Below are 26,036 nucleotides of genomic sequence, written 5' to 3' on the forward strand. Positions count from 1 at the left end.
TAATACAGGGTACTTCAGAAAGTTCATGGAAAATATGTGTTAAGAAAAACTATGCAGGTGGATTTTTTAAAACATTGGCAGCAAAGTAAACTTGTCTTTTAATTCCATGGTTCTACTCGAGCTCTTGGAAGTGTCCTTGTGTAGACCACGTCTTCCTAGTCAACGAGGGAATCCCTGATGCCTATTTCAAATGTGATTCTGGGCTTGGAGTTGGGACATGGACAGTGAGCACCACAGGTGCACAGGTTGATGCTTATCTGCTACTCCCTCCGTCCTTTGAAGGGCGTTGCTCATGTTGCAACTTGATGGCAGCATTTCCCAAAGTTGTTGGGCAGTATCACTTGCTATCATGAACTTGGCAAAGATGACCTTGCCTGATGAGCTAAGAACCCCATGTAAGAAAGTGCTGGGTATACAATGTATCTCAGTAGGAATCATTTCCTATTTGTTTCACACTGCACCTAGCCTGGGTCTTGTTTGTAATGGACATTAATTATGATTACATGTACATTATCCTATGTCTAAGTACAGTGGAACATGTTTGGGGCAGTGACTAAGATGCTGCTTATCACGTGATGTTTAAACTCACATTCCATACCTGGGTTGGAATCCTGATTCAAGTTTCCTGCTGACGCATACCCTGGGAACAAGCAGGTGATGGCTCAAGTACTTTGGTCCCCTGCCATCATGTGGGAGACACAGAGTGAGTTTTCAGCATGTGGTTTCAGCTGGCCCATTCCTGGTTGTTGGCGATATTTGCAGAATGAACCAGTGAATGGGAGATCTCTGTAGGTGTCTGCCTTTCAAAAAAAAAAAAAAAAAGAAAATATCTAAGTAATACTAGGAAATTTCTATGGAACAATTATTATGTGCAAGGTATGGGAACTATCTCATTTCTCATAACACGAGGTATGAACTAGTCTTCATTTTGCACAGGTGGGAAAAGAAACCAACAAAATAAAACATGGAGAGTTTTTAAATGTTTAAAAAGTTTTAAAATGTAGCCTCACAACTGGTAAGGTGTGAATGAAGGCTCCAACTCAAGTCTCTCTCACTCCAAGCATTTGGCTCACGGTCACTACACTGTATGAAATACATGGCATTTCCTGCCTGAGAAGTGTTTTAAATACCTATGCCGAGTGATAGTGGATTGACGATCTTAAGAGCTTTGAAAGCATGGGAAATCGGCCCTCTGGTTAGGGCAGTAGTGCTGCCCAGGTCACAGAAGCCGCGTGATAGCCGGTGTTTGGAAACATTGCTGTGCGCCCAATAGCAGAAGCAAATGACCTGAGCTTTGTTTTTCTTGCATTGAGTGCTGAAAATGACAGGAGTAGAAATTGCGAAGCCTTTGTTAAAAAGTATTACAAATTTGGTGGCTGTCAGTTGGGAAAACAGAGCATCCCTGGTTGTCACATAACAGAATAAAGACTCTCAGGCTGTGGGCAAAGATGATAGACCCAGAAAGGAAGGGCTTCTGCAGAAGCAGAAAGTAAAAATGTGACCAAGGGTCCATGAGGGGGAAAGGGACTTTTGAGTCTGGGGAAGCCCTGGACAGGGTCTGAATGAGCAAACGTAGGGAGACACGCAGTTAGAGTTCAAGGTCAGCTGCTCCCACCACCCCCTTGGGGAACAGAATGGACTCGGAAGTCTGCTCCTTGTTAGGCAGAAGGAAATGCATTCACAGGCAAATTGAAAAGGATGACCATGTAATCTAGTTTTTTTTTTTTTTTTTTCCTACAGTGCTTTGTAGAATTAAATGTGTATAACAGATTAAAAAATACTCCAGAAAAGGTCGGATTTCTTCATCTTCATTTGCTGGTGGCTCCAGTGCAGAGCTGCTCAGATGAGTGGGCTTCTGAGTCTTGGTCCCTTCCCCAGCCTCTGCTGTGGTCCCATTGCAGGGTGGAGACATGGGAAATACACAGGTGTGTGGGTGAACCTTGCCCTGGGGATGGGGAAACAGAGAAGAAACTTCTGTGCCCTTGACACTGTAGATCCTTGTGTTTTGACGTCTGAAAAATGAGCCATAGAAACGCCAAGTGGTGCTTTGCAGAGTTAAGTGGACACTGTGTGTGTAAATCCTTGACTGTCTTGTTCACTCCCGCCCTTTCCCACAAGTCTGAGAGCCCCAGGTGGGCGGAGACTCCCTTGTCCCTCCCAGAGCCTGGCATGGAAGAGGAGCTGAACAAACAGGTGTTGGTTGAATGAATACGTGTTGGTTCTGCATGTGGGAAGATGAAAAACTGAGTTTTTCTTCATGTATTCAGAAGCTGTTTGGCTAGGCATGTGTTTTCCCAAGAATATTAAGTTTCCCCTACATGACCTAGGGCATCCAGTAGATGGGTTCAAAGGGCCATTCACGTTGAGTAACACAAGTGGGGGAGCCGGGTCATCTTCCTTGCAACAGTGGCAGGGGCCTTCCTAACCTGTACCCAATGTCTAGGACCATCTTCCTAAAAGGCACTGTAAGTGACAATTCACGCGTGGTCCTATAAGGTTAGAAATCTCTGAACCTCACCCTGCTTTGTGTCTGACCTCATCAAGGAGGAAAAACAAGGTAGCAATTGATAATTGCTAGGTTTCCCTTAAAATCCTTGCATTCTAATTTCAGCTCCAAGAAACTTCTTCAGAAAACCCTTTTTAGCATAAGTGACACAGTCATGCGTTAGAGGCACGGGCCGGAGAACCTGATAGCGCTGATGGATACACTTCAGAGAGTTCTGGGAGTGCAGGAGGAGGATGGCTGGTGGGGAGGGAGGGGGCAAGCCAGAGAGCTCACTTGAGAGGAGGGTGATGACCAAGGGGGATATAGAGGCAGACGAGTTAACCAACTCATTGAATCATCCAAAAGCCACCTTAGGAAACCACGGATCATGTGTCAAACTTGATAAAATGCTTCAGCTTTGTGACAATTACTTACCTTCTAAAATTCATATTTTTCTATTTTAGTTATTTACAGTTTTGTTTTATTTTTATTCTTTGATCCATCTATGCTTTCCACAAGACTAAACACTTAAGAATTTATTAAGGATTATTGTAATGACTTCATTTTTGCATAATATTTAGCAAATTCTAAATTGTTTTGTAGGTGAGTATAATATAAGTGCCCATGCAGTATGAACGTTATGCTTTTATAATCTTTGGTTATATTTAGAATGTAAAATGATTGGCTGGCGCCGCGGCTCACTAGGCTAATCCTCCGCCTTGCAGCGCCGGCACACCGGGTTCTAGTCCCGTTCAGGGCACCGCATTCTGTCCCGGTTGCCCCTCTTCCAGGCCAGCTCTCTGCTGTGGCCTGGGAAAGCAGTGGAGGATGGCCCAAGTGCTTGGGCCCTGCACCCCATGGGAGACCAGGAGAAGCACCTGGCTCCTGCCATCGGATTGGCGCGGTGCGCCGGCAGCGCAGCAGCCATTGGAGGGTGAACCAACGGCAAAGGAAGACCTTTCTCTCTGTCTCTCTCTCTCACTGTCCACTCTGCCTGTCAAAAAATAAAAAAATAAATAAAAAAAGTAAAATGATTAACTTTGCCTCATTTCACAAATACTGGGTACTGTTTTATGTTCATGCCCAATTTTTCTTCTTTTTGTAGTATATTAAATTTATAAATATTATCATTTTGGTTTTGCAAATTGAAAACATGGTAAAGTATAGATTTAGTTTAGATACTGATTATGATATCAACACTGATCAAAAACTGTCTTCATGTACTATTTGGAAATGTTGCTTTTCTCAATTAAGAATCAGTTGTCTGATTTTGATAATTTTCTTGTTTTATTTTTGAATTAGGTGATGATCTGGAAAGTATTAGGCTGCTATTTGGAATTATTCGCCCGTAAGTAAGATGTTCCAGATGTTTGGTAGCCTTTATTCCCAGTGAATAAAAAGCAAAATCATTTATAATTGTTAATGTCCTTTTATATTTTTTTAAAGATTTATTTATTGATTTGAAAGGCAGCCTTAGAGAAAGAAGGAAGGAGAAGCAGAGAGGGGAAAGGAAACAGATCTTCCACCTGCTGGTTCACACCACACACATGGCCGCAATAGCCAGGACTAGACCAGACCGAAGCCAGGAGCTTCCTCCCTGTCTCCCATGTACATGCAGGGGCCTAAGCACTTGGGCCTTCCTCTGCTTGTCTCCCAGGTGCACCAGAAGGGAGCTGGATCAGAAGTAGAGCAGCCGGGACTTGAACTAATACCCATACGGAGTGCTGGCATTGCAGGCTGTGGCTTTAACCACTACGACACAATGCTGGCCCCATAAATCCATCATGCTCTTAACAAGAGGATCAGAGGAGATCCCAGTGAGTGAGGTGGGACTGACTCCTCTTGCGTGGATAGCAGCATGTCTACACGTGTGCTGTTATGGACTTTAGGTTTGTGCCCCACAAAATGCGTATTTTGAAGCCCTAAGCTTCATAGCAATGCTGCTTGGAGATGGGGCCTTCAGGAAGTATCTCGGTGTGGGTTCCGTCAGGAGAGTGTCCTCTCATAACGGGGTTACTGCCCTTACAAGAACAAGGGAGGTGGGAAGGCTCCCTCCCTCTACCACACTGCAAAGCGGCTGTCCCTAAGCCAGGCACCAAGCCACCTCCGGTTAACAGAATCAGCCAGCACCTTGACTGTGGACTTGGAGCCTCCAGAAACCACTCCATATTTTCGTAGGACAGCTTGAATAGACTATGACATGCCTTGCAATGCCCTGGTAAGGTCTATGGGTCATAGGCATTGCTTACGCAACACACCAGCAAAACGTCTACTGAGAACCCGCCTGCTCCCTTCCATAACACTGAGTGCCTGCAACCTCGGAATTGCCTGCCTGACGACTTGGCACCGGCTTTAGGCTCTGTAAAGGGGCCTTTCCTCACCCGAGTGCAAGCTGCACTGTCCGTGTAGGAGCCAGGAGACGGGCAAGGAGTGAGAGTTGGCAGCCAGGGAAAGTTCAGTGCTGGCTGGGCGTCCACGGGCTGGACAAGCAAATGGAATCGAAAGAGCAGGGGGAAGGAGGCAGGCACTCTTCGTGCCACTAGGTTCTAGCACCACACTCAGAAAATGCAAGGATTCTACATGCAGACCTGAACTTCCAGGCGATGGGGAAGGTTCCTAGTGCAGTAGGAAGAGAGAGAATGTGTCGTATTTAGCAGCTGGGTTAGGTTGGTTGACAATGTGTAAATCTTGGGACGGATGGCGGTCCTGCTCGGCTTTCACAAATGTCGGGGTCGGCTCTGACAATCCCTACTGGTTCTCATGAACGTGTGCAAGGGTACTTCAGAAAGCAAAAAAATGCACCTAAGCTATAATATTTTGGTGCAAAGAATTTTGAAATCCACTTTTTTTTTTTTTTTGACAGGCAGAGTGGACAGTGAGAGAGAGAGAGACAGAGAGAAAGGTCTTCCTTTGCCGTTGTTTCACCCTCCAATGGCCGCTGCTGCCGGCGCACCGCACTGATCCGATGGCAGGAGCCAGGTGCTTCTCCTGGTCTCCCATGGGGTGCAGGGCCCAAGCACTTGGGCCATCCTCCACTGCACTCCCGGGCCACAGCAGAGAGCTGGCCTGGAAGAGGGGCAACCGGGACAGAATCCGGCGCCCCGACCAGGACTAGAACCCGATGTACCGGTGCCGGCCCACACTTCTTTTTTGATAATACACATCTTTGGTGAACTTCTCAAAGATTCTCCTATATTTAAACATGAGTGATTTTCATGTGTCTTCTCTCTAATATTAGAAAGAGAAGTTAGGCTACTTTTTTTATTGCCTGAAAATAAAAATAGCCACATACCTAGCTCTGGTCTAACCATCCTGGTGGCTGGTGGGGTGTCACTGAGGGCTGGAGCATGCTCACCGTTGAGAGTTCTAGAGTTCTGAGTGCCCCCGAGGGTTCGTTTGGTCCGGAGGCCTGGGACCAGATTGTTCTGCTTTGCAGTTCCATGGGCGGTTAGCAAACGCCCGCCATCTTCACTAATCATTGATGTTGCCTTCTTTTCAGAATTACTGAAGAGTATCTCTTACTGAGTTGAGATTTTGACACTACCATTGATGTCCCACAGGAATTTTGAGGCATTCTTTGCAAAATGACACTTGGCTTTTGTGTCCTCAGGTTGTTTGTGTGTTTGCCTTTTGTCTGTTTGTTTTCATATGTTCTTACCCGCTGGATAATAAGAAGTCATTTATTCATTCAGCAAACATGGTGTATTTGACTCATTCAACAAACATGATTTGTGTCTACTGCATGTCAGGTACATAAAAACAATTTGGCGGTCTTGTGGAACAGGAAGTGCTGCTCTGTGTGTGTGTGTGTGTGTGTAATTTACAAAAGGGACATTGAGCTCTTAACTCATTCTGTTCCTGTTGCTTTTCTTCTTCCTCTATTGTTTTCATTTCCTTTCTTTCTCCTTCCCTTCCTCCACCAGTCTGTCTCCTCCCCTCTTTATCTTCTTCCTTGTTTTTTTGTCTTTCTTCCTTTTCATTTGTTTGACATAATTTTACTAAGCAGCCATCTTGCTATATATAACAACAACCGTACTTAAGTTCGCAATTTCTGATTGATGTTTTAGGCATTTGTTGAGCTTTCCCAGTAGAAGATTCTGTGACTTCATTCCATAAGAACAGCTGGAGTTCGTGAGTAGCAGCAGCAGAGGAAAGATTAATGCTGAGATAATTCTGGGATGTTTGTCCTTAAAAAGAAGACCATCTCTGTGACTTTGGGGAGAATAGGCCCATGATGTGGCCATTCACGTCTTACAGACAGGCAGGGTCCCTGGGGTAAGACAAGACAGGTGTTGTGGCCACCAGGAACAGGAGCTGCAGTAGTCGAGTGTCTCGTCCCCTCGTGTGGAGTCAGAGTGACCCAGTGCGTCCCCATGAGACGGCTCGATGCTGAGGCAGGGCACTTGATGCAGTCACACTGCACGTTTGCGGTGATTTCTGGTCAGCTCTGGTTTTCCTATTGATGTCCCTGTTGTGGGCCTTTAATTGGGATGCTTACGACGCATGGCTTTCTTCTGTGCTCTCTGCCTTTGACCTACTGCCTCTCCAGCTGACCTGGCTGCTGTGTCGTTCCTGGAATGCCACGGATGGTTGTGAGGGAGAGAAAGGAGCTTTCAGAAAGGGGCATTGGGCTTGTGGGCAGACAGGATTTTTATTTATTTATTTGTTTATTTATTTATAGACAGAGGGAGAGACAGAGAGAAAGGTCTTCCTTCCATTGGTTCACTCCCCAAATGGCCGCCACGGCCGGTGCTGTGCCAATCCGAAGCCAGGAGCCAGGTACTTCTTCCTGGTCTCCCACGTGGGTGCGGGGCCCAAGCACTTGGGCCATCCTCCACTGCTTTCCCGGGCCACAGCAGAGAGCTGGACTGGAAGCGGAGCAACCAGGACTAGAAGCCGGCACCCATATGGGATGCTGGCGCCGCAGGTGGAGGATTAACCTAGTGAGCCACGGTGCCGGCCTCTACAGACAGGATTTAAAAACCAGTGATTATTCTGCAAGGCAGCAGTCCCATCAGAGATGCGTGGAGGCATTCTTTTTTGGAAAGTCAGAAGTCTGTACTGCCAGGACGACATTCCATGCTCTGGGTGCTCACAACCTCGAGAAGAAGGTTCATTAATCTGCAAGTATCGCCTCTGTCTCTTCCCACCTAAAACTCATTTTGTAGTAGAAGCAACTCTTTCTCGCATGGTGTCCTGTGCATTTTGGGGGCTCTGCCTGGTAGAGTGCGACTTCACGACAGAGCTCATTTGGAAGCTTTGCGGAGTTTTCCACATAGACTCATGTGATGGCTGTCTGCCTATATTTTTGTTGCTAAATGATAATGCTCAATTTATAAACAGATCTGTCTTTTTGACCAGTATGGTAACGGCAAAAGAGACATCAAAATCTAGAAATAGAAAAGTTCTCTCAGCAAATACAAAGTTTAAACAATGATGGGGTATGTGCTGCTGAATGAGGCGTTACTGTCTTCTTAGTCTCAGGAAGAATTATTTGAGTAACTTTTATTTTTCACTTGCTTGAAGAACTGGATATGGAAATGAGAAAGTGCGTGGCTTGCAAGTTTTCTACCCAAATATCCCTTTATTTCTTTTGCCCCTAGCTGTCCTCTTCAACTAGGGGCCAGCTTGCCTGTCGCTAGCTGGGAGTAAGCAGACACCCATCTTCAGCAAATACCAACATTCTCAGTGTTTTGCTCAAACACAGAAAACAAACAAACAAAAGACATCCAGAAGGAACAAAAAAGACAGTCAGTAGAAGCTCCTCGCAAATCCATTTTTAGATCCTATGTCTGTGAGTTTATTTTCACGACTCCTGGAAGCAAACAATTTTGTTTTTCTGTTGGTAGGTCCTGGCAGAGTAGTGTGGATGTCTGAGTGAATTGGGTGGGGCTTGCCTCCTATTGCCACAGGACTGTGGTTTCAGGGTGATGGGGGGCAGCCTTCCACCCCTGATGATTGTTCTGCCCAGTCCCGATCCTGCTGGGAGCTCTCTGAGATTTAGCCCTTGCATTTTGTTAGACTTGTCGGCCATTCTTAGTTTACTGTAGATGGGTTTATCGGATGTTTCCTTAAGGGAAATGTTTTTGAGGATGAAAGCCAGGAAGAGGTAATAGAAAGAAAGACATTGGGTAATAGCTTGGGATAAGAAATGATGGCAAGAAAACCTCCTGCCAGCTCTGGTTTTAGCCTGGAACAAACGGGCAGCTTGCTTCCTTTGTTTCTTGCCAAAGGTTCATGTGAAAGTGCTGGGATGCAGCTAAGCTGAGATTAATGTCTTGACTCTGATCTGATCTCTTTTTCCTCTGTTACAAAATAAAAATAATACTCTTCACAGAGAGAGCCAGTCTGATGGAATGTGTTGAAAGGTAGTAGTATTGTTACTAAGTCTACAAAATATTTCCCTGTGAAACTCTGCTCTTCCAACAGCAAGATTTTCATTACAACTCAGCAGAGACATTTCTGCTCCTCAGAGTGGCTTGCCAGCTCCTCCGTGTCCTCTTAGTAGTGTTTTGACATATCTGGTTAGGTGTTTGACAGTGTGGAAAACTCTTGTTACTGCTCTAGCTGTGGTGGCCGCTTTTTGGGTTTCATGATGTCATTTCTGGCCTGCTTTGCTTTGTATGTATGTTATTGTATGAGGTGTTCTTTTCACATGTAAAAAACGTACTGAGCTGTAGAAATCGTGAGCGGGGACTCCAGGCATGTAGGAGGAAGTAGAGACATAGTCGCTAACGTGTGCCAGTATGCCAGATTTCAGAGCCCATCTTAGGTCTAGCTCATTTCTCCTAACATCCCCAGAAGCATGGCTGAGTGTTTAAACTATAATATGTTCAGATAAGCAGTGGTGTATATCTGCATGTTCTTTGATTAGCCAAATGTAAAACTTTGTTGCCTTTTAAAAGCACTGTTATTAATAGTGTGGTACCTCCTGCTGTAGGTTTGGGAAAATCACACTCTCCGGCCTGAATGTAATAACCAGAGGTTGAGAGAAGCAATCGGACTTCTTAAAAGCCGGCTTTTCTTGGGTGAATGAACAGCCATCTGCCTGCACCTGTGTCAGAGCCTGGAGTGCCTCAGGCCCTGGCTGCGCACAGTGGGTCCAGTACTACAGCATCAGCATCCCCTGGGGTTTATTAGGAACGCAGACTCCCAGGCCATCCCTGACATGCAGAATTGGAATCTGCATTCTCACAAGAGGTCTGCCGATGAATTGTGCTTACGTCAAAGTTCAAGAACACTGCCTTAGTAGACCTTGCTCTTGGTTTTACCAAGGAATGAAGAAATCAAGAGTTATTTGCTGCCCGTCACACAAGATTAAGCAAGGTCAGTTAAGCTGATTTATTAGTGACTTAATCATCTGTGTAGCCCAGCACCAACCAGGAGAAATTTAGGGTGAGTTATGTGTGTGTTTGAATTTTCTAGTTGTTGTGTTAAAAAGGTAAAAAGAAATGTAAAATTAGTTTAAATAATGTATTTAACCTAATTCATATAAAATGTTCTTTCACCAGATAATTCATGTGAAGAAAACATTTTCTCAAATTATCTATTCAGTTATTTATTAAGATTTATTTATCTGAAAGAGTTAGAGAGATTGAGATCCTCCACCTCGTGGTTCACTCCCCAGATGGCCCCAACAGCCGGGGCTGGGCCAGGCTGAAGCTACACCCTTGAACTCCAGGCAGTCCTCTTGCTGGGGGTGGCAGTGGCCCAAATCCTTGAGTCCTTGTCTGCTGCTTCCTGGGTAGGGAACTGCATCTGAAGTGGGGGAGTCTGGACTCTGCCATGATCTGACAGTGTTGCAAGCTATGACTTAACCCCCATGTGCTATGATGCTGGCCATGTGAAGCAAATGTTAACGGGATACTCTACAATCTTGTTTTCAGCAGGATGGTAATTTTCACCGTAAGTCCTGTTGCGTGTACGGTACAGTCGAGCTGCCGTTGAAGTGCTCCGTGGCCTCGTGGAACAGCAGAGGATGCTGCTGTGTCCAGCATCCCAGTCCAGGGTGCATCATGTTGTCTTTGCTGAAAAGCAAGGGAAGTGATGGACCCACTTGCCCCATGGTTTGTGTGTCTGTCATTAAGTATCGGATGCCAGGCTTTGTGCTAGATTGGAAGGAAGCAAAGATGATTAAGAAGTCACAGTTTACAGAATAATTCCATGGGGTTAACTTGCCACTTGGGATGCCCACAACCCATTTTTGGGAGATCGGGTTCAAGGCCCAGTTCTGCTTCTAATTCCGGCTTCCTGCTAATGTGCACTCTCATGGCAGAGAGGATGGGTTCCGGTGGTTGGGTCTCGGCCACTCTGCTGGGAGACTTGCATTGAATTCCCAACTCTATGCTTCAGCCTGGCCCACACTGGGACAGTGAAGTGGCATCTGGTAGAACTGCCACTTAAATAATAAATAATAAAAGTAAGGAAAATACGCAAAATATCACATGATAAATGCAATAGAGTTGTGTAGATGCTTGGGAATCACATGACCCAGGGCAGACATAGAGCATGAGTTTTTAAAAGAAAACCAATTGTAGAGTCAATAAATCTAGGCTCCAAAACTCAGCTCTGTCCTATGGGCTCTCACACATGGTTAATGTCAAAAGCTTTTTCTAGGGTTGTTAAAACAGTGAATAAGATCTCATATACATATGTACATATTTATATGTACATGTAAAGTAATGTAAAATATGTAAATAATGCAATTCTATGAACACTTTCTCAGAAATAGGTAAAATTTCAGCAAGTAATTCATATGAAGAAAATATTAGTGAGGTAGTCTACATTCTTCACAAAATTTTTCACAAATCCTGTTGTATATATTATACTTAAATCAATCTTAATTTGCATTGCATGTGTATTAATACAACCCAATAGGTGAGTTGATCATTGCTTATAAAATTTTGGGATCAAGCCGGTGCCGCGGCTCACTAGGCTAATCCTCCGCCTGCAGCGCTGGCACACCGGGTTCTAGTCCCGGTCGGGGCGCTGGATTCTGTCCCAGTTGCTCCTCTTCCAGGCCAGCTCTCTGCTGTGGCCAGGGAGTGCAGTGGAGGATGGCCCAAGTGCTTGGGCCCTACACCCACATGGAAGACCAGGAGGAAGTACCTGGCTCCTGGCTTCGGATGGGCATAGCATGCCAGCCGCAACGCGCCGGCCATAGCATCCACTTTGGGTGTGAACCAATGGAAAAAGGAAGACTTTTCTCTCTCTTTCTCTAACTCTGCCTGTCAAAAAAAAAAAAAAAAAAATTGAGATCAAAATGTCCTCTGCTGGGACTGACACTTGGCCTGGAGGTTAAGTTTCTGGTTGGGCAGCACAGGTGTTGACTGAGTTCTGGTTGGGGCAGCAGCTGCAGAGGAGGGGCCACCAGACAGAATCTGTTTGGGAGGGATGCTGCCTCCATCTGAGATGGCAAAGTGCAAGGTTGGAGCTAGAGGAGGAGATGCGGTGACTCCGGTCTCTGCCGGCGCTTGCAGGTGCTCCCACTGGTGGCACCGAATAAGACATGGATAGTGAAACCCATCCTGGCAATTGGGCCTCACCAGTCGGCACCCGGGAGCGATGAGGATGGCTCAGCAGAACGAGGTGGATCCTGCTGGAGTTGGTGGAAACCGAGGGCAGCCAGCGCACTGAGGAGAGAAATGGGGAGAGCAGAGAGAACAGGGTGTGCAAAGGCACGGAGGCAGGAAAGATTGAAGAATGCCGAGGGACCTTCTGGAATGCGTCAGGGAGCTGGAGCAGCTGGACCAGGTCCCTTTGGTAAGAGTATTGCCTGTCAGCCAGGGACTTTGGGTTGGATCCCACAGACGAGAAGATTATTAAGCAGGGTATTTATACAGTGTGATTTATGCTACGGAAAAAATAGCAGTGGTGGCAACAGAACAGAATGTGGTGCTAGAGAAATGAAATTTGTGTAGTGGTCAGGGCAGAGATAAGGAAAGCTGCACGACATCAGTTGTGAGGGAGAGATGAAAGAGGCATTTGGGACGAGTACAGTTGGAAAGTAGAAAGGGTCAGCCATGCTTGAGGTTTAATTAGTAACAGTACTATTGACAATGGCAGCTAACACAGTTGACTACCTACTATCTGACAGTAAACTAGAGATCTCATTAATCTTGAGGGCAACTCTGAGGCAGGTGTTACTATCAGAATTTTTTAACTGTAAAAAATAAAAATGTAAGGGGGGATGATGATGCGAGTGGAGGGGAAATGTCTCCAGTTGCCAGCGGCACATTGAGTGAGCTCCAACCAGGAAGATGCTGGAGACGGCACATGCAGCTGCGAAGGCAAATCCGGACTGAGACTGGAAATTGGGGTCAACGTTCTGTTGCTGATATGACGGCTGCAGTGGTTTAATGTATTATTTGACCAGAAGGAGATAAGGAAGAAGAAGAAACACTATCCTATTTTAATAAATGTTCAGGCTGGCGCCACGGCTCACTAGGCTAATCCTCCGCCTTGTCGCGCCGGCACATGGGGTTCTAGTCCCGGTCGGGGCGCCGGATTCTGTCCCAGGTGCTCCTCTTCCAGGCCAGCTCTCTGCTGTGGCCCGGGAGTGCAGTGGAGGATGGCCCAAGTCCTTGGGCCCTGCACCCCATGGGAGACCAGGAGAGGCACCTGGCTCCTGGCTTCAGATCGGTGCTGCACCGGCCACAGTGGCCATTTGGGGGGTGAACCAATGGAGGGAAGACCTTTCTCTCTGTCTCTGTCTCTGTCTCTCTCTCACTGTCTAACTCTGTCAAAAAAAAGTTCAAATAAGAAACATGTGTTTCAGTGAGAAGAAGCCTGTCCTGGCGCCATTTCTGTTTTGGCTGTAATTGGTCTATCCAAGGATAGCACTTGTGAACTTGGGTCTTATTAGCACTGTGCTTTTCGACCAGCCCATACTTGTAAAGGAGACTTAATTTATTAGTTTGGGACAAACACCTTGTTAGTCTCCAGGAGTATGGAAGGAACTCTAGCCCATTACTGAAAGTGCAGCTTGTTTTGAAGGAGTGTACCTGATTTGTGCTAGCCTCTGCCAGGATTTTTATCAAGTGACTTTTCATATGCCATTTAACTTCTAGGGCATTAAGTGCTTTTTGAGCTCCTAAGTGTGGAATGATCTCTTTCTCATTGGAAAAGGATTTTAGGAAAGTATTTCAGAGTTCTTAATTTAGAAAGGATAGATTTGTAAAATGTTTGTTTTATGTAAGATTATGTCTGGATCCCGATCAGAGTACAAAGGTCTCTTAAATAGTTCCAAATTAGTCTGTCTTAATAGCCTGGAGTAGAAGTATTACTCATTTTTCATTTTGGGGAGCCAAATGGAAAACATGTTACATGTGGAATAGGAGTCATGTTAGGAAGTATGCAAACCACTAATCTAGCTTAATGCTCTCTATTACTTTGGAAACATTTATTTTTATCCCTTGGTTACTGGCAGTTCTATTATGGTTGACAAAGACAACAATAGAAGGCTTTATGTTTTATGCTTCAGTGGGAAAAAACAGTTTCCAGATACCTGACCTCAGATAATTGTCAGTCCCACTGAGGGTGCATCACCTGTTTTCTGAGACTGGGCTTTTTTTCAGCCACAAAGAAGCAGCGCACACAAGTGGTCCTGGAAGCTTCCCTTTTAGATGTATGGTATCTTTTTGTGGATTGTTAATATATATTCTATATGGTTGTATTGTGTATTATATCTCTTATTAACTCTAGTGCCATCACTAATGCTTTAATATATAACTCTATGTGCCTCTGGGGAGCAGTTTGTGTGTTTTACTGGCAAAGGGCACAAAAAAATTCTGCCTGCTGCTTCCTTCTATTATAAATTAATATCTACTACCAAGGGACCTCTTACGATATAAAATTGTCATTCTGTGAGTGGTATGGATGAAATTACCATGAAGAAAACTGAGCAGTAACCAGAGTATGAATTCGACAGCACCTATTGTGCTGTGAGACCCCTGATGTCTTGTGTTAATTTATCACAGATAATTTATATTGTTAATTATAAAGTTTAATAATCTGTGTTATCTTTTCAGGCACAGACTTTTCTTAACATAAGGCCACTTTCTGTACTAAAATGGAATATTCCGATGATTCTAGTAGAATCATTTTTGCCAGCTCCAGGGTACTGTGCAACTTTAGGCAGCGAGAGGGCCTGGAGGAAGCAGCCTTTTAAGTGACATTGCTGCCTGCATAGCTTTTCATTTTGGCAGAAAATGGGTTAAAGGAGAGGCAGATTGATCCATCATGACAGTCTTGTGTGTTGTAGTGTGGTGGTTGCCTGGCAACTGTACCGGTGGAAACTAAATATTGGACTTGTATCTGTATTAATCCCCTCTATTTGTCAAGGTTTATAGGTATTTAATATATTAAGCTTGGAAAATAGTTAAAAGCAAAAAGCTTTGCTCATCTGATGATCTCTTGAAATTGTGTACGGTTGTTGGGCATCCGCAGGTGCGGATTTAGAGGAGGAGGTGGCGTAGCATGCTGTGCACAGAAGCTGCACGTATGCGAACGTTTCAGGAGTCACACGGAGCCTCACCTGGGGGTCGCACATCCCTTGTTGAAACTCCTCCAAGAACTCAGCTCTCACTTAAAGGTTTCTTGTTCGTCTCCCATGTGTTAACTGTGCTAGACCAGGGTGCGTGCACTCACAGGAGAAACGTAGAGTCCCTGTGCTGGAGTTGGAGTGGAGACTTTGTCACCATCCAGCGCCGAGCACAGCTGGAGAGGAATGTCTTCGCTTGCCACACACTCAGGGCCCGCGCCCGTCAGTATCCGCCGTTTTTATACCTCCGCCGAGAGCAAAGCGAGCTGTGGATTCTAGCCTGCGGGCAGCCCACCCTGCACCAGATTGAGCCTCCAGCCCTGCCCCCTGGTGTGCCGTGCCATAGCCCTGGTTATCGCGCTCATCAGGTGGTCCCCAGATCTTGTTCCCTCAGCTCTCATTTCAAATCTCCACTGTTTTTGACCTCGGTGTGGCCCCGTCCCTATCGCTTATCTCCCTTCTATTTAAGTAGAACTCCCCTGAAAACCTGAGAGGGAAAGTTGGCTAAAGAGTGTCTCACTTCCCCATCTGTCACACAGCACCCCCGTCCCTGTCCCCCAGCTGTGGCACAGCCCCCTGCGATGGCTGCTCTGGCTTTGCCTGTCCCCTGCAAAGTGAGTTAGACTCAAGTTCATTGTGCTGGTCTGCAGGAATCAAGATAGGGCATCAAGCGCCTGCTTTGATGGCTTTTACGGGATCCGCAGTCCAATGGAAGAAGGGTGATAGAAAGTCACGGCAGATTAAATATTAATAGTGACAGAAAATAGAGATGAGGCTTTCACAAATGCCGGGTTCACAGGCAGCAGGGCCACTGTGGCTCAGCCCTGAAGGGAAGGTTTCCGGGAGGCATCTCAGGGGAGGGGGTGGCTTGAGTCCTGGAGGGGCAAGGCGAGCTCGGCTCTGCCAGCAGAGAGGCAGCTCTGGGGGCGCAGGGTGCGTGTGTGACCTCAACATGTCTGTCCAAGGAGACAGTGACCAAGGCAAACACAAGGATAAAAAAAAAAAAAAAAAACAAAAAAAAAAAACAAAAAACTAAAGACTGAGGTCAGAATAACTTTGGAAAGTAGGACAAAGGTTATATAATGATGAAATGAAAAACACAGGAAAAAAAATCTGTCATCTATTTTGAATCCATAAAAATTGAGTAAAATTGATAACACCCATATCTGAAAAAGTCTATATATTGTGGGAACTATCTTTGTTGTGTAGTTGAGACATTTTGTCTTTCATATATCAAAGTATAAGGTTAGGGTTTCACTCTCTGAAAAGAATTATAATATTGGATCATTGTACAGTGCTTTGCATCAGAATTAGAATTAAATGCTATAGCTGACTTGGCAATTCAGGAAGATAAATAAACCCCAGGAATGATCTTGCAGAATAAAATAGGCCCAAGCTTACAGAGTTGAAGCCCATGAATGGGGTCATTTTTTCAATGTCCCATTCCACTCCGGGACATCGTAACTCATAAATTCCCTTTAATTACTTCCCATGTTTTACTTTTTTTTGATTTCAAGGTCTGGAACATTTACACAGTAGGTTGGCAGATTGGCTACTATTGATCAAAAAATGTGTGGGCATGTGTTGGGTGCACTGGTTGATATGCCTGGGATGCCCACATTCCTTGCTAGAGTGCCTGGTCAGAGTCTTGGGCTCCACTTCCAATTCAAGACTCGTGCAAGTGCACATCCCGGGAGGCAGTGGATGATGGCTGTAGTACTTGGGCCCTTTTCTCTCACATGGGGGACTGAATGGAATCTTCAGCCTGGCCCACCCTGGATTCTTCAGGCATTTGTTGAGTGAACCAACAGATAGAAGGTCGATCTCTTTGTCTGTCTCTCCCTTCCCCATTCAAATAAAATAAATACATCAAAAACCTAAATTATAAACGTCCAATTTTTCTTTTGCATAATTACATTTAATTTGTAGTTTGCATCTACATAGACTACTGATTTCTAAGTAAAAACAATGGACATACTAAAACTACTTAGCAACGTAGTCACTGCATACACACACACACACACAGGTTCCGTGCTTTGGGATCAGCCAAACAGACACAAGGCTGTCCATTGCTCTCGCCTCTTTGGCCTCAAAATAAGACCCTGAGAGGATATGATAGCTTATCCCTATTCAGGAGCTGAGAGCGGGGGAACTAATGAACACATCCAGGAAATTTACAGCCACAGGTCTGTGTTAGAAATCCCTTCCCATGAAATGCAGTTGCACTGAGGCTGTAGAACCATTAAGAGCTTGTCCTTGCTTGTCTGGTGTGGGCTGGGATGTGACTGAGCTGTTAGGGTGAAGTAAGGTAATGCTGATGGGAGCTTTTTGAAAACCATAAGGCACTAAGCAAATGTCAGTCACTCATGGCAGAGGCAGCCCGCGAAACTGTGTGATGATATGAGAAGTAAGAGATAGATTGACTGAATACAAGATGCCTCAATAAATACCTACTGACTATAAATAGATGGTCACAGGGGAATCACAATACCACATTGTGACAATGTGGCAGAATGTTGAAGCTTCAATCTTGTAAAACTTTGAGTAGTAAGTGGTTGCTTGAGTTTCTACCCAATGTCAGGACTTCTATGATTATGAGCCAATCAAGTGTCTATTAGAGAAGGAGCGTCAGAGAGAAAGGGGTCTTTCATCTGCTAGTTCATTCCCCAAATTGCTGCAATAACAGGGGTTGGGCCAGGCCAAAGCCAGGAGCTTCCTGCATGTCTCCCATACGGGTGCTGGGGCCCAAACACTTGAGCCAGCCTCTGCTGCTCTCGAAGATGCATTAGCAGGGAGCTGGATCAGAAGTGGCGCAGCTGGGACTTGGTCGCTGCCCGTGTGAGATGTCGGCATTGCAGACGGTGGCTTAACCTGCTGCCCCACAGCACTGGCCTAGTTTTTGTTTTGCTATCTTGTTGTGATAGGGCATTGCCTGCCCACCCACCCCTGCACTTTGTTGAGGTCAAATCAATGATCTCTTGGCTTCTGAGCAGCTGTGTATGTTTCTTTCTTCATTTCTTTATTTCTAGATTTTATTTATTTGAGAGGTAGAACTACAGACAGAGAGGGAGGGGCAGAGAGAAAGGTCTTCCATCCTCTGGTTCACTCCCCAAATGGCTGAAATGGCTGGAGCCAGGAGATCGGAGGCCAGGAGCTTCTTCTGGGTCTCCCATGTGGGTACAGAGGCCCAAGGTCTTGGGCCATCTTCTACTGCTTTCCCAGGCCATAGCAGAGAGCTGGATCAGAAGAGGAGCAGCCGGAACACCAACCGGCGCCTATATGGGATGCTGGCCACTGGCAGCTTAGCCTACTATGCCACAGTGCCAGCCCCTAGGTTTTTCTAAGATCCATGGCAGGGTGGGGGGTGGTTAGTGATAAGGGCAGGTGGAGAGGATGGTGCCACAGAGTCTGTGATCAGAGTGACAAGCAGGAAGCTGACACAATCACAGCCCCCCCTTCTGTTCACTGCTGTGTAACACACAGCCCTGTTACTAGCAGAGCTAATCTGTGCCGGGGGATATTGTGACAGAAACACAGCTCCCCTCATTTTAAAACACTGGGACACGTGATGCTGGCTCCAGGGGGAGGGTGTGGAGTGGAGGCCGCAGAGTCTGGACCGTTGGCCGAGTGTGTTGGAAAGCATCAGTGGGGGGAATTACCTGAGCCCTGGCCAGAGGGGTGTGTGTTTCGAGACAGTCCGAAGTTGAGCACCACAGGTTGCCTGGTGTCTGCTGGTGAGAAGTCGCTTGGCTGCTGGTGAAGCAGAAAGCCGGCTGCCGACAAAGCTTTCCTTTCAAGCTCTCCAAATGAACACATTTCTAATCTGAAATTCAAATAGTTGACAACCGAGAGCCTGTGCACCGGGCTTTGAACAGGAAATTGCTTCATGGTTTTAGCATAATGAATTAGGCAGTTAGACCAAATCCATTTAGCAGGAGAAGAATGCTCTCCCAGGCTTTGTGGAATAAACGTGGGGAGGAGTGGGGGGCAGGGACTGGACTGCTGAATTTCCTAGCACTTAGACACCCATGTTCTGGGTATGTGGCATCTGCTGGGTCCCGTGATGGGTGTGTCAGCTGTGTAAGAAGAGGCAGCTCAGCTCGCGGTGGGGAAGCCGAAGGTGACGCCCGTGGTCGCGATGGACTCGTTGTTCCCCTGCATGCTGTTCCTCTTCGGCCACTGGGGAAATGCAGTTGCCTATGACTGAAACAGACCCTGGGTTGGGACAGCAGAGGTGGGACAGCCGTCAGGGCTGTAGGAGGCAGTCTGCTGTTAGGGGAGGAGAGTGAAGTGCACTTGAATCACATCTTTGTGACCTTGAGGGAGACAGGTGACAGACATCCACTAGGAGGGGGTGGGCTGGAAAAAGTGGGGAAAAAAAAGCAGAGAGAGAATTTACATACTGATAGCAAGGCAAGGGGCCTGCAAAACAGAGTGCTGGTGTGGACTCTGTCCCCAGAGAAGCCTGTCCAAGCAGCTTGGTGAGTGTAAACTCTGTGGTGCAGGGAACCGTGGTCTGGGGGTCACTCTTCCCCTCGGGAGGACGAATACACAGGAAGGTCTGCTTGGACCCACAGCTTGCTGGGTAAGGCACCCACACTTGGTGCTGCTCCCCGCCTCGAGGGAAACCCAGCCTTGGTAAGTATAGCTGCTTTTTCACCAGTTCCAACCCCTGTCACAGGGAGCATCAAGTCCTCCCAGCTGGCGTGGTGATGCAGGCACTGTGACACATCACGTTAGGAAGAGATGCTTTCTCAATGATTAGTGCGTGCGAGGCGTCAAGGTCACGGTTGCAGTTAGAAACTGGAGGGGCTGCATCTCCAAACCCTCAATGCAGAGGGTTTGCCCCTCTGGGAGGGGAGGCTGACCTTGGTGGGCAGACAGACTGGTTGTGAGGTCACCTTCCTGAACGGATCTGGATTAATTAAGCTGAGAACCGGTGCTGTTTGCATGATGGCACCCTGTGCCCATGAGCCGTGCCAGCCAGACCTAGTGGAAGTCTGGTCAGCATCACGCCTCAACCCAAGTAGTGAGAGATGGGCAGAGAGGAGACAGGGAGAACTCAAGTGGCACCAAGGTAACCTGGGGAAACAGGACAGAATTGCAGCCATATGCCTGGTGCCCCAAGCTGGCTTGGCTTCAGATAGCATTGCAGAGTCTGGGAGAACAGATGCCTACAAAGGGGTTATGGAGGGGAGGGGTATGCCTGGAAGCTGGCCCTCAGTGAGGCCATATTCTCACTCCAGTAGAGAGCTTGGGAGCAGGCAGGGGGTAAGTGGGAGAGGTTGGTGAACAGGAACAAAACTAGAGTTCGATCATAGGAATAAGTTCTAGTGTATCCCAATCATAGTAGCATGACTTCAGTGAACGGTAACCCACTGTAGATTTCACATTAGCCAGGAGAGAGGATTTTGTATGTTCCCAGCATAAAGAAATAGTAACTATTTAGGGTGATGGATATGCTAATTACTCTAATTGGATCATTGCACACTGTATACATATGTTGTACAATTACTGAGTCAACGAAAAATTTTAAAATGACCCACATCCAAAAAGACAGGAAGCAGGTCCTGCCATACCAGCTTTCCTGCCTGTGGAAGCTGAGAGTGCCTTGTGTTGGTGCAGGGTCTTTAATTGTATGTTGAGAAGAAGCGTAAAGCAGAGGTGGCCAGGGAGGCTGAGAACTGGGTGTGATTCCTGCTGAACTATAAAGGCCCACCTGTGAGCTTGGTTATGGGGAGCACAGAAATCTAGATCCTCACGAAGGCTGCGATTGTCCCTGTAGAGCCCCAGAAGTCCTGCAGATGCCAGCACAAGGAGCTGGAAGCACGGGGAGAAGGCGGTGATACAACCAAGGCTGCCTGGGAGCAGCAGACACGGTGACAATTCAGACCCCAAGGCCTTGTGCTGCCTACCCCAGCTTCTTCGACTCACCTGCAACCAGGCATTGAGGTCAGTAGGGAAGCCAGACAAGGCTCCTTGAGGGGTAGTGCACCTGCACAAAGGAGGCAGCACGATGGGAAAGGGTTCCACCCCTGATCTTGTTCTCTCACAGCATCAGGGAGGCATGGAGGCTACCCCCTCTTGTTTTTGTTTTTGTTTTTTTTTTTCTTTGACAGGCAGAGTGGACAGTGAGAGAGAGAGACAGAGAGAAAGGTCTTCCTTTGCCGTTGGTTCACCCTCCAATGGCCGCCGCGGCCAGTGCATCGCGCTGATCCGAAGCCAGGAGCCAGGTGCTTCTCCTGGTCTCCCATGCGGGTGCAGGGTCCAAGGACTTGGGCCATCCTCCACTGCACTCCCTGGCCACAGCAGAGAGCTGGACAGGAAGAGGAGCAACAGGGACAGAACTGGCGCCCCAACCAGGACTAGAACCCAGGGTGCCAGCGCTGCAAGGCGGAGGATTAGCCTATTGAGCCGTGGCGCTGGCCCCCCTCTTGTTAAGGTGGATTCTTTCTGAGAGGAGGAGCATGGTGGGGGCAAGAGGCATGGAGTCACCACACAGACCCTGGGAGTCAGGTAAAAGCAGGCCAGAGGCAAGCAGCCTGCGGACTCATTTATTTCAGTTGGCACAGCAGCTTATATAGCCAAAGCAGCCAATCCAGTCAAGGGACAGTTTATGCCCTAACCAATCACAGCCTGTTGCCAGGCACTATCTGAAGCCATCCAATCACAGCCTGTTGCCAGGCAGGCTTGGTTGCCATGTGGTTTCCATCCAATCACAGCCTGTTGCCAGGTTCTGTTGCCAGGTGGGTTTCGAAGCCATTCCTGAGTAACTGATGCTCATGTTCCAGCAGCCATCTTGGCATGGCCTTCTCATTCTACCACATGCTCTGCCAGTGGCTTTGCCAGCTGCACCTGTATTGGAGTTCAGCTCCTCCCCCTCAGCTTTGAGTTGCCCCCAGCTTTCTGTTCTGTGCCGGAACCTGCTGTAAATGGTGGTGGCTGCTCACTGCTGCCATCCTGGAAAGTTCACACATTGGTCTCACGGGGCTATTCCACACAGGCCTGCAGGTGGGAGAAGTCCCTAACAGGGCAGTGGGAGGTGGGAGGGGGATCTTTGGTAGTTAGGGTCTTAACTCTTCTTGGTCCTGACTGGTTTTGGGGGAAGATTTATATGTAGGTCAGGAGGAGCTTGATTGGTGGAGTCCTGTTTCTATGCTGTTGGATTTGCAAAGGCAGAGGAGAGAGAAGGAGTGTGTGTGTGTCCCTGGAGAACTGGGAGTTAGGTTAAACAGGCCTATTACAAGCTCAATATTTCCTTCAGATTTATCCTGAGAATCAAGAGTAACTTATTTTCAGTTCCGGTATGTGCGGATGTGAATCTAATGTGATTGACAAGTGTCCCACTCTTAGGCTCATTTATGCTTCAGCAGGAGGTGCCCTGCCTGTTGGGAAGCTTTGCAGTTACCTGGCTCCCTGCTGTTGGGCTAAGTCTCAGGTGAGGGACCAGAGACCTGGGATGAGCTCTGGATGTCGTCATTGCAAAGTGAGTTGCTAACAGCCCAGCTCTGGCTGTTGCTTTCTTACTCAGTTCTAACCCAGTTCTTGCTCAAATGAGGCAAAGCAATGTAAGGAGAGCTTCTCCCTTCTTCTAGAACTTCCATGTTGCCCTTTTAAAAAAAAGATTTATTTTTATTTGATTGAAAGGCAGAGTTAGAGAAGTAGAGACAGAGATTTTTCATCCCATGGTTCACTCCTCGAATGGCTATAACAGCTGGGACTGTGCCAGCCTGAAGCCAGCAACCTGGAGCTTCTTCCAGGTCTCCCAGGTGGGTGCAGGGGCTCAGCCACATGGGCTGCTTTCCAAGGCACGTTAGAGGGAGCTGTATCTGAAGAGGAGCAGCCTAGTTTCGAACTGGCTCCCAGATTAGATGCTGACATCATGGGAGGCAGCTTCACACACTGCGCCACAACACCGGCTCCCTTAGTGTTTTTTTTTTTTTTTTTTTTTTTTTTTTTTTTTTTTTGTTTTTTTGACAGGCAGAGTGGACAGAGAGAGAGAGAGACAGAGAGAAAGGTCTTCCTTTACCGTTGGTTCACCCTCCAATGGCTGCTGCAGCCGGCGTACCACGCTGATCCGAAGCTGGGAGCCAGGTGCTTCTCCTGGTCTCCCATGGGATGCAGGGCCCAAGGACTTGGGCCATCCTCCACTGCCCTCCCAGGCCGCAGCAGAGAGCTGGACTGGAAGAGGGGCAACCGGGACAGAATCCGGCATCCCGACCGGGACTAGAATCTGGTGTGCCGGCGCCGCAAGGCGGAGGATTAGCCTATTGAGCTGTGGTGCCGGCCTAATGAATCTTTGTTCCTACTCCAGCTCCTGGAGGTTTAGCACATCTTTTGGAATGACTTTTTCCCCTTCTAGCATGTAAAATACCATTAGAAGCACATCTCCACTATGAAACATACTTATTGCCAATGCAGATTTATCCCATCCACCTTGGTGATCTGTCCTTTCTCACCTTTTTGGAAACAGTGGACTTCTGTGAACTGTCAGTAAGGCCAGTGGCAAGCCTTGTGAGTACCTTGTTGTTGGAAATCACCCAGTGTTGGCAGTCCATTTTTCGGCTGGGTTTTGCCCTGGGGTCCCTTAGCCTGGGGTCTGCCCCCGTCTCTCAGGCCCGAGTGTCAGACCTTCCCTGAGCAGCCGACGGTGCTTGTCCAGCACTGCAGCGGGTCCCTTGAAAAGAGGAAAGAACAGCAAGAACTGATGAAAATGCATTAGCCACCTGTTTGAATCATTTTGTTAGTTTTTCATTGAGGTTGGTCATAAAACAACTAATATTTAGTGTTCACATTTGGCCTTACTCTATGTCCCTTCTTCCTTTCCTTAATTCTTTTCTGCAGTTGGTGGACAAGCAGTATAATACTCTGGTTCTCAGCCAGAAAGTTGAGGGCACCCGATAGTTAGGATAGGAAAACAGACTTTTCCAAAAGTTCACTTGTAGCTGCAGTACTTTCATATATCACATGGGCATATTTAATTTTTCATTGCACAGCTGTAATGGCAGAACTTCTGTAAAACTAGTTTTGATATGCTGCTGTCTGTCTCTTTCTTTCTTTCTTTCTTTCTTTCTCTTTCTTTCTTTTTTGACAGGCAGAGTGGACAGTGAGAGAGAGAGAGAGAGAGAAAGGTCTTCCTTTTGCCGTTGGTTCACCCTCCAATGGCCGCCGCGGCCGGTGCACTGCGGCCGGCGCACCATGCTGATCCGATGGCAGGAGCCAGGTGCTTCCTCCTGGTCTCCCATGGGGTGCAGGGCCCAAGCACTTGGGCCATCCTCCACTGCACTCCCTGGCCACAGCAGAGAGCTGGACTGGAAGAGGGGCAACCGGGACAGAATCCGGCATCCCAACCGGGACTAGAACCTGGTGTGCCGGTGCTTCAAGGCGGAGGATTAGCCTAGTGAGCCGTGGCGCCGGCCTGCTGTGTTTCTAAATGCAGTGAAGAGAGTACACAACTATTAACACAGACGATCACTCGGTGAAATGCCAGCAGCTCAGTGAGGCAGCCACAGAGGGCCGCGCAGTGACTTATGGGACAGGGACAGTGTCAGACATGGAGGGAGCGGAGGCTGGCATTGCTGGCACGCGGCAGCTGTCAGCAACATCTGTGTTCCCAACAGAGAGGAGGGAAGTTTGGGGACATAGCGGGGCCAGCAGGAGGGAAATTGGGGCCTTCTCTGGGAGTTTTCAAGGGAGGCTCTTGGCAGAAGGAAGTGCCTTCCGGAATCCATAGGTATTCAGAGCTGCACAGGAGCCTGGGTTGCCGTCTTTGTCTGCTCCTATCATCCTGGCTCGTGGCTGCTACAGGGGTGGAGGGAGATGATGAGTGGTGTTTGTAAGATGCGGTGGAAAGTGCCCACCAGGCTGTCCCTTGGCTCTGCATTGGCCAGTCGCTGTGGGTTATCGTCCCCTTGGACCAGTCGAGGCTCAGATGAGGGTACCTCCAAGCATCACACTCGCGTGTGCTCAGCGGGTTCGTCTGGAGGACACTGGAAAAACCCCAGGAGCAAAGTCACTCTCAGTCCTGTCTCCTGTCGCCTTCTCTGCCTCAAGGCAGGCTGTAGAAAGGAGAGACTGTTTTCCCCGAGGGGAGGCAGTAAAATGAGAACCTCTGTCCTCAAAAGCCAGCTGGAAAACCCAGAAATAGCACTCCGATCTCTTCTCATCTTTCTGTGCAAGCACTGGCCAGAAGAGACATAGCCTGACCTACCTGGGCTAGTGGGTCAAGACCTCCAACGGGGGAGGAAGGGATGCCATTACAGTACGGAGACAGGCCTTGTTGGCTGGGTTTCCCCTCTCTATTACCTTAGGTTACAGCGTTTTTCTCAAATCATTCTTGCCTGCATTTCTGCATAGCTGTCTGTTCTTAATTGTAATTGTAGAAATAGCTTTCCCTGTGTCTTTGGGTCTTCAGTTCTGAGGGTTCCCTTGTCACATAAAATTTAGGCTATGTAAATTCTCTCATTAATTTGTCTTTTGTTCTTGGGGTAAGGCCGTGACATGTATAATGGGTAAGGACAGATACCATACCTTTATGCCCTGTAGAAGTATTATTGCAATAGAATGAGCTTTACTGGGGGCAAGCCAGTTTTAAGGGCTCATAAGTGAACTTGGCCTTGTCTGGGTGATAGAGGTGAATGGGAGGCGGTGATCCATGAGCAGGGTAAGAGATGGATGCTTTCTTGGGAGGATGTGCAAATCCTGCAACAGTTTCCAGCCAAAGACTAACGCTACCTTGAAAGGGAGCGGTCAGCTTGTCCACATGAGCGATCAAAGGGTTGTGTGTGGCCCTGATGTTGACCAGACAAGAGAGCAAAGGCGCATCCCATGCACAGTGACCATGGGGGGCCTGGGGAAGGCTGCTAGGGGCTGTTTCAGCCAGGACCAGCCCTGTGTTCAGCCGTACTCTTGTTGAAGTATCTACTTAGGAAAGTAAGAGAAAGGATGTGACAGAGTGGGGTTCAGGATGAAGTCTGACCACTGTCCTGGGCTTTGTTCTTTCTTCAGTAC

General features: G+C 47.5%; 1 protein-coding gene across 15 annotated transcripts in view; it reads left to right on the forward strand.

Annotated features, from left to right (window-relative positions):
• LOC138850130 (uncharacterized) overlaps nt 1–26,036 on the forward strand; it is a 311,379-nt gene that overhangs the window by 48,835 nt on the left and 236,508 nt on the right. For 4 of the 15 annotated variants that reach the window (XR_016235269.1, XM_089334892.1, XM_089334891.1 and 1 more), the window contains exon 2: nt 9,426–9,811. The exons of 8 other annotated variants lie outside the window; for them this stretch is intronic. Coding sequence is in view for 3 of the 7 variants with exons in the window: in XM_089334892.1 (XP_089191018.1) it covers nt 9,694–9,811 (118 nt within the window). In the remaining 4 variants the exon portion in view is untranslated. Of the gene's footprint in view, nt 1–3,787; nt 3,834–9,425; nt 9,881–26,036 lie in introns of all 15 variants that reach the window. 3 more of the 15 variants (XR_016235263.1, XR_016235264.1, XR_016235270.1) reach the window with 2 other exon arrangements.

The sequence above is a fragment of the Oryctolagus cuniculus genome, chromosome 6 (assembly GCF_051225735.1).
Source record: "Oryctolagus cuniculus isolate XC-2025 breed Fujian yellow rabbit chromosome 6, ASM5122573v1, whole genome shotgun sequence".
NCBI lineage: Eukaryota > Metazoa > Chordata > Mammalia > Lagomorpha > Leporidae > Oryctolagus > Oryctolagus cuniculus.